We start from the raw sequence: 8,676 nt of genomic DNA on the forward strand, positions 1-8,676 counted from the left end.
AAAAAGATTAATTTTATAAAGATTAACAATATAATGATATATATATATATATATATATATATATATATATATATATATATTACACAGACTATATTTAATCTAATTAGTAAATATTTTAAAAGTTAATAATTTTTCATATATGATGATATATAATTGGATGAAAATATATAAAAAAAATTTATATACTATCAATTCATAAACTATTTATCCTTTATTTTATTAAATATTTTAAAACTGAGAAAAATATTAATAGTGTGATAAAGTACCTTAGCGTATAATTATTTTTAATTAAAAGACCAAAATACACTTGTACTTTCATCTTATTTTTTTATTTTCTTAATTTCACTTTAGTTTCTTACTTTCTTAAAATATCCTTATTATATCAAGTTAATTCTCTTTTAGTTTAGGTTAAATTACTTTTTTAAGTCTCTCTATTTTCATCCATCCACAATTTTAATCTTTTTATTTTAAAATAGAGATATTTAATTTTTATAATTTAAAAAATATAGAATTTTAATTATCTAATCAAATTAATATTTATTAATCATTAAATTTTAAGATTTATTCATATTTAAGTAACGTGATATTCAATAATATAATATTTATAAATTAAAAATTAAAAAAAATAATAATATTTTATTAATAAAATAAATATCAATTATTCATAATATATATATATATATATATATATATATAAATGAAGATTTTTTTATATTATTTTTTAATTTATATTTATATATTAAATATCATGTTACTCAGCTAGATTACAAAACAATATTAAAATTTAACAATTAATAAACATCAAATTGATGATATGATTATAAATTTATATTTTTAAAAATAGAAAGATTAAATATTTTTATTTAAAATAAAGAGACCAAAATTCTATATCAACAAAAATAAAAATATCAAAAGTATAATTTAGATTTTAGTTTATCACATATTAGCTTAGTCGATTGACTGATAAAATTAATATTATTGGTGAAAAAACTGACGAATTTAAAAAATTAAAATGAATTTTTTAAAAGCTATTGCACATTCCTTTTCATTAAGCTATTGATAATCGTCATTATACCAGTTTATTTGTAGGAGAGTTTGGTATATTTCTATTAAATTTGTTAATATTTTGGTACTAAATTCTACTTATTTACTCTTATTTATTGCAGAACTGATAAGAACAAATATTACTGTCACGAAGGGATTAGTTTATTTTGAAAGAGGGTAACACAGATGGAAACAAAAGAAAGAACACTTTGACTCAGTTATTTGTCTTTTTATCCCTATTTCAATGAACTTTGCCTGTGAAACGTGTGGTGCTAAATGAATTGGAGGATTCTGACCTCATTAACTTTATTTTAATATATAAAATGCCCTTGTTCACATCTAAATAAAATACCAGCCACCATTGGTACAGTGTACATCATAAATGTTTTAACTGAAAAAGTCAGAAAATTTTAATTAATGCATATTCTTAATGTAAAATATTTTTTGGTAAAACATATTTTAGGTTCTTCAATTTGGGGTCAAATTTGACCTTAATTTCTGTATTTTAAAAATGATAATTGTGGTTATGAATTTCATCTCTCACCTTATATATCATCTTAAGTTTCAATGTTTCATGAAAAGTAAGAGGGTCAAAATGATCATTCTTTTTAAATATAAAAGATTAAAACTAATGTTGAGTGAGAATAAAGAGACCTAAAACATAATTACCCAATATTTTATATAGACATTTAATAAATTATCTCTTTATATTAAGTGTACCCAACTCCATTATAATTGTCTTTGGTTAAAAATATACGTGATTTTAAAAAAAAAATATCTCTAACGTGGAGAAAACTAGGGTTAGCATGAAGCACCCAACACGCATCATACTTGGTATGCTAAATCATTGTTTCTTCATCCTTTTTTATTTAATAGTATTATCTCCAATCTGAATACAAGCTACTATACCACCCACAGTTTCTTAGAGAGAGAGAAAAAAAAAAAAACAAAAAAAAAACCTTTTTTTTTTTTCTAACTCATCCCAAGAATTGTACTCTATTTCTCCTTTGACTAGCAATTTCAATGAAGGTTTTGTTTTTCTTCTAATCAACAGTGCACTTCCAAATATGACCATAATAATTCTTGCCCAATCCACAAAATAATATCTTTTGAAGGATAACCAAGCTTTCGAAAAGTACCTTTCTGCGGTTCTTAAGGAAAAAGACAGTTTTAAAAAAATAATGGACTATTTAGGGATAATGCATGAACATGAGAATTAAGAAAAGTAAAAGTTTTGTGTCCTTTGCTGCAACCAAAGATCACTATCCGTACACAATTTCTCTGCACCACAATCACCCCTAATGCATTATTAACAAGGGTCGCTTGGTTCATAAGCAAAGCTTCATTAATCACATTCTATTAGCAAAAACTTACTATTTACTATTTACCACCAAAGTTTATTGCAATTTTCATGTGATTGAGTCTCTTAAACATACTTTAAAGGATTAACATCTTAATTGTGTACCACCAAATATAGTTGATATGAGTGGAACTTGTTTGATATCTTAAAAAAGAATCTCGTGTTTAAAATAGCAAAAATATGACTAATTGAGAGAAAAAATAATACTTGTTAAATCAAATTTTTCAATAAAAATTAATTATCGCCAAAATTAAAAAATATTTCACACTCATAATATGATATCAAATTATAGAAAAATAAAGAAAAAATAATTAAAAATATAACCAAATTGGTTCCTGAATTTAGAAAACTTTGTCATATTAGTCACTAGAATTAAAATTTTGTTAAATACATCCCTGAAAATGCAAATACACGATTATATTAGTCCAAAATTAAAAAAAAAATTAAATTCATAATATTATATATATATATTTAACAACAAAATTAAATTAAATAATTAAATTTAAAGAACTATTTGGTATTCTAAAAATAGTTTCAAATTCAGCACCAAAATAGGTGTTTCCTCTTATTTTAATCACCTTGACGCATAGATAGAACCGGTATTGATTCTAAGTTAAAGAGTACTATTGACCAAAAAATAAAATAAAAAATAAAAAAGCTAGCAACTGCTTGCTAGTAATATGTGCTTAGTTTATTTTATTTATCGTTTAATTTTTTATGTAGTTTCTTCAAGTTATTATTTTGTCTAAAAATAAATAAATAAAAGCGACACTGCATGCTTCTCTAAATTAGTACTTATATGCAGTTATTTTCAACTTTAATTTTAAGAAATTAGAAAGTCTATTAATATAAAAAGTATACAATTATCCACTTTCACTATTCAATATGCAAAGCCAAAGTTAGATCCCAAGACTAAGATTTTGATTATTTCAAGTTCAAAGAGTTTAGTGGTCAACGGCAAGAGAATGAAAAATCATGGTAGCAATGGACCCCCTTGTGTCATCAAGGTATAATCGTTATATTGTGGAATACAAAGGGTGGTTACTGAACATGACACTGCATAAATATGTCACAGATGAAAGACAAAATAACAATCTTTGCTTTCTATTCCCAACACACTTTCTTTTCTCATCTGTGTTCGTGTGTATATTTTTGAGTTCAGAGCCAAACTCAAGGTGCTGTTTGCTGAAGGATCTCAACCTTGGATTTGGATCAGCAAAATTTGAGTTACACGTATGCCCTTTTGCCTTTCATGATTTTCTGAACTTTCTAGTCCCAAAACTACTTTGATTGCAATAGGCACAGAATTCTAGAAAAATTATCATCTGAAATGATGTGTGTCATCATTGAAATAACATGTTTTTTCACTTTTAACTCTTGATAGATGTTGTACCTTGAAAAGGGTTGATCATATATAGTTTGAATTTCCACTCTGGAAGCATAGTTTTTTGACACAGTAACCTCTCCAAGGCAATATTGATATCAATAAACTACCATGCCTAGAAAAGTTTGTTAGCTAGCTACATAGAGGAATTATAGTTTATAGTATAATGATGATGACTTTTTTGTGTGATTTTCAGGTTATTGCAAGATGAGTGTTATGTATAGTCCTGTTCTCAAGTACTCTGATGTGGAGATTCAGCTAAGGAAAAACCAAGAAGTGGATTCAAGCTTTGGACATCCACAACAACACTGTCACCAACCCAATTCTGGACTATTGAGGTACTGTTCTGCTCCAAGCTCATTGCTGGCAAGCCTTGTTGACAACACCATTCATGAGGAATCATTCAGAAGTGAGAATCATCAGCACTATCTTCCATCCACAAGTTCAGAAATGGAGACCATGTTGTCCAAATTGGTGTCATCCAACAATGAATGGAGCAATTCAGAAGGTTTGCAAGAAGAATTTGGAGGCAAGCCTGTGAAGCAGGAAATAGGAGAATCTGTTCCACAGCAGAATGGTTATCCTTATGGTGAGTCTCAGTTAATTTACCACCAAACTCAGCAAATTCAAGGCTTGCCAAATGGTTCTTCCAATGCTTTTGATGGCTCTTTTGGTGTGGTGAACTCCATTCAGTCTAAAATTGGTGTCAGGAATTGCTCCAATCTCTTAAGGCAAAAGAGCTCCCCTGCTGATTTTTTCTCCATTGAAAATGGTATGATTTTTCTCTTGCTTTCTAGCTAGCTATCCTTTTATGTAAATTATTTTTTTTCCTATTGTTTATTAATGTTTCCTCATGTACGTGAAAAAGATATGGTATGGCTCAAATTGAAACAATTTTCCTGTATGAAAACACTATCAAAATCAACACCATATAAATGAATATCAATCCCATGTCTGATCTTAGATTTATGGAACTCTTTCAAAATAAATACACCTTTCAAGATACTTATTGTTAAATCAAATAAGACCCCTCTTTTCTGATGTAATGAAATTAGAATAAAGTAATTGAGAGTTAGGTTTTGATATTATTCTTGCATAGAATGAGAAGCATATTAGGTGAGAGGTATAAAGGTTAGAGTATGAGAGAAGCTAATCTTAATCATAGAATCAAATTAAACAGTCAAGATAGATTTAAGTAAATCATTGTGTATGATGCATTATCAAAATTAATTTCTCTCACCACTCATTAAATATGCTCCCTGTGTACTTATATATGCATAAGAAATTTCTCATAATAATAAAAAGACGTAGTGTTTAGTGTTATGAATACTTTTCTATTTATTATAGATCTTGCAGCATTGAGAGAAGTAGGAAGCTTTAAAGCCAATGATGTCTCAAATGGACAGGCTAATGCATCAACTAGTGGATTGCATGGAACTCTTGCTTTCCCTTCTAGGCCATCCTCATGCTTGAAAAGGATGCCACAAATAGCTGAAAATGGAAATGAAATTCTAGAAGAAAATTGTGACCAAAGTAGAAACATAGAAAATGACAATGGTAGCTCAAGATGTTACATTCCTAGCTTCACCAGTGAATTCTGGGACAGTTCTGCATTCAATGCTCCCAAAACAGAAAGTGAAGATGAAATCATGTTTTCCACTTCAAATGTTTTGGAATCTCAGGTACATGACAGTTTGTGAATTTACTTTTAAGTTCCAACCAATTGAACTTTTTTTTTTTTTTTCCATTGTTGTTCACTGAAAATTGTTGTCAACGTCAGGAAGCAGATTTCAGCTATCAAAATCTTGGTTTGACTCACCATTTGAGTCTACCTAGTTCTTCTACTAAGATGTCATCCATAGAGAAGTTTCTTCAAATTCAAGGTTCTGTTCCTTGTAAAATTCGAGCCAAAAGAGGCTTTGCCACTCACCCAAGAAGCATTGCAGAGAGGGTAAATTTCTATCACAGCTAGCAATTACAAATCTCTAGTCAGTTTGTCACTTTGCCAATATTACTAAGGGTCTGTTTGAGTAAATTTTTCCAAAAGGTACTTATAGGAGAAAAAAGAAATAGAAATGAAAAATGAAAAAAAATTTTATAGACTAAAATTAGCTCATGAATAAACTAATTTTAACTCTTTCCTGTTACCTTCTTTAACAATTTTGTTTCTAACTTATGCATAAGTTGGTTTTAGTTCATAAAAAAGTTTATTTCGATTTTTTTTATGTTTCTTTCTTAGAATTCTTTTTTGAAAAATTTATACAAACAAATCTTAGCTAGACAGTGTAACCTAACTGTTTCATATTTGTTGTCATCAAATTTTAGGTAAGGAGAACAAGGATTAGTGAAAGAATCAAGAAATTGCAAGGCCTTTTCCCAAAATCAGATAAGGTAATCAATCTAACTCTCTCACAACTCACAAACACATCACATCTTGATTGAAATTTAACTTGACACTTTGAAAATTGATGATAACTTTATACTTCTTTCCCTTGGCAGCAAACAAGCACAGCAGATATGTTAGATTTGGCAGTTGATTACATTAAGGACCTGCAGCAACAAGTTAAGGTACAAGAAAACTACAGTTCTTCCCATAAATTCTGAAGAGAAAAAAAAAATTAAACTCCACCAAAGTTTATATATATAATCTAACTGAATTTCTTTCACCTCATGCAGGTACTCACAGATTGCAAGGCAAAGTGCAAATGTACAAGTAATGAGAAGCATTACACTAGAACTTGTTCCTGATTTGTTTACATGTAGATAGCAAAAGAATATAGGATTTTTGAGTGTGCCAAAGTTAGCAATTGTAATTATATAAAATAATGCTGACATTTGCCTGGTGTGAGTTAGATCCAGGTGAATATTTTTTTCACTTTTCCCCTTATTTTCTTTCCTTCATAGTTTGATTTAAGGACACCATAGAGTCCTAGCACGTTTGGCAGAAGTTTTATCGGGTAACGTAGTTGTTTGATACAAACTTTGATACAATGTTTAATACTGAATTTTATATGCGATTCAGCTTTCAATATATGAAGCCAAGAATATTAATTCGCTGCCAAATTTTCTCCTTTCATTTTGACTCAAGGTGCCAAGCTAAGGATGCTCTAAGAAACATTAGTGTTATGAAAATAACATAAAACTATAATATAAAAGTAATATAGAAAAAGGTGAGAAAGAACAAAGAAAGCAACATAAGTGAAAGAATGGAAAGTTTTTGTCTTATTTTACACAATGAAATAGTTTATTTATATACATTAATCATAACTAACAATTACAAATAAGATAATAATATTAAGGCGAAATATAATCAGTAATAATCACCTATAAATATTCATAACATACAAGAAAAAAAAAGTTTCAACTACGTGATATATAAAACTTGAAGCACCAACTGTGACATTGATATCTAAACACATCTTTTCCAGTTTCTTCTTATCACACAGCATTTTAATTACTATGGCAACTTATCATTCATTTTCCTTCTTTTACCTATTTTCTCAACTTCTTATCCCTTCAATTTTCCAAATTAATGAAAATTATGCAGTTTTATTAGGAATATATCATAGACAATAGTGACTCAAAATAATAATTCATCAAAATATTGTTAATTAGAACACAGTCTTGTATAATTCTCTTGCTAAAAACTCAGAACTATTTCATTTTTTCTGTCACATTTGAAAAACCACAAATTCATTTTAAGAGTTCAATTTGCTGCATGGTTAATATAAAAAATTTCGCTATAAACTAAATAAAAATCATCATACGTACACTTTAAAAATAGTTATCATGAAATTATCAATCTTATTATAAATGACGGTTTACAAGTTAACAATGGTGTAACAGAATATTTAAATTAAATTCTTCATTTCTATATATTAAATATGAATAAATATATTATGCAAGAGCATTTTTATGGACTTTTCTCTAAGAAGTTCATTTTTTAAGCATTTCTTCTTAGCGAGATATTTTTAGATTTTTTAACTTTTTATCTATTTAAATTTATGTTTATCATATTTATTTTTAAATTTAATTTGAATATTTTTATAATAAATTATCAATAATTAAAATAATCTTACATCACAACATAAATTATTTATCATAAATTTAAAATATGGTTTATTTGTCTAATTTATATGTTTAAATATAATATTTAAATAAATATAATATATATATATATATATATATATATATATATTTGAAAAAGACACCATAAAAAAATATAGTTCCCTACAATTTGAAACTACTCCTTTCAAAAACTGAATAAATAACTCTAAATTATTTGCGGAATTCAAAGTATATGGCTTAATGTTAAAAGTGTTTTATTTTACTATTATCATAATCATAATATAATGATAAGGAAAAGATCGGTTGGTGTAAAATTTTCTACACTATCAACAATTAAAAATATTCTAAAGTAATTATCCTAAAAGTAAACAATCTTATCGTGTTTAGTAATTCATGGTTGGACAATGATATAGAAAATATTTGGATAAAGTTACTTTTAGTCTCGAAATTTTTTAAATGCTCTTAATCTTTCAAAAAAAAATTGTATAAATTAGTCCTCTAAAAATAAAACATGTTGAAGTGAATTCTTATTTACATTTTTATAGAAACCGGCCTTGTTTAATACTTATAATTAAATTCAAAAAACAAATCCAAAATTTAATTTCTTAAAAAAATATCAGGGGATTACTAAAGCAAAATAAAGTCTGGTCCCTGATAAACTAATTGCAAAAATTGATTTGTGAATTAAATTTAAAGCTAAAATAAGATCAAAATAGAGATGGTAAATAAACACCTTGTGAATTGTGACATGCATTAGAAGTGGTTCCATATCTTGAAACTTTAACAACAGCTTATCAATGTGGAAAACTAGAAGCCTCTC

General features: G+C 27.1%; 1 protein-coding gene across 1 annotated transcript; it reads left to right on the top strand.

The window, feature by feature from the left end:
- Window positions 1–3,480: 3,480 nt before the first annotated feature.
- On the top strand, window positions 3,481–6,817 carry LOC109813566 (transcription factor bHLH130). Its single transcript, XM_020377769.3, has 7 exons — window positions 3,481–3,637; window positions 3,985–4,560; window positions 5,136–5,470; window positions 5,569–5,739; window positions 6,114–6,179; window positions 6,288–6,356; window positions 6,465–6,817. The coding sequence occupies exons 2-7, from the start codon at window positions 3,996–3,998 to the stop codon at window positions 6,534–6,536; spliced, it is 1,278 nt and encodes a 425-aa protein (XP_020233358.1). The 5' UTR covers window positions 3,481–3,637; window positions 3,985–3,995; the 3' UTR covers window positions 6,537–6,817.
- The last annotated feature ends 1,859 nt before the right edge of the window (window positions 6,818–8,676 follow it).

This window comes from Cajanus cajan, chromosome 10 (genome assembly GCF_000230855.2).
Source record: "Cajanus cajan strain Asha chromosome 10, NIPB_CcT2T_4, whole genome shotgun sequence".
NCBI lineage: Eukaryota > Viridiplantae > Streptophyta > Magnoliopsida > Fabales > Fabaceae > Cajanus > Cajanus cajan.

Bases quoted from the DNA above. Each gene is read 5' to 3' on its own strand.
- LOC109813566 (XM_020377769.3), top strand. From the start codon at position 3,996: ATGAGTGTTATGTATAGTCCTGTTCTCAAGTACTCTGATGTGGAGATT. The intron at 6,180-6,287 runs GTAATCAATCTA...TTCCCTTGGCAG, and splicing joins TTTTCCCAAAATCAGATAAG to CAAACAAGCACAGCAGATAT. The intron at 6,357-6,464 runs GTACAAGAAAAC...CACCTCATGCAG, and splicing joins ACCTGCAGCAACAAGTTAAG to GTACTCACAGATTGCAAGGC.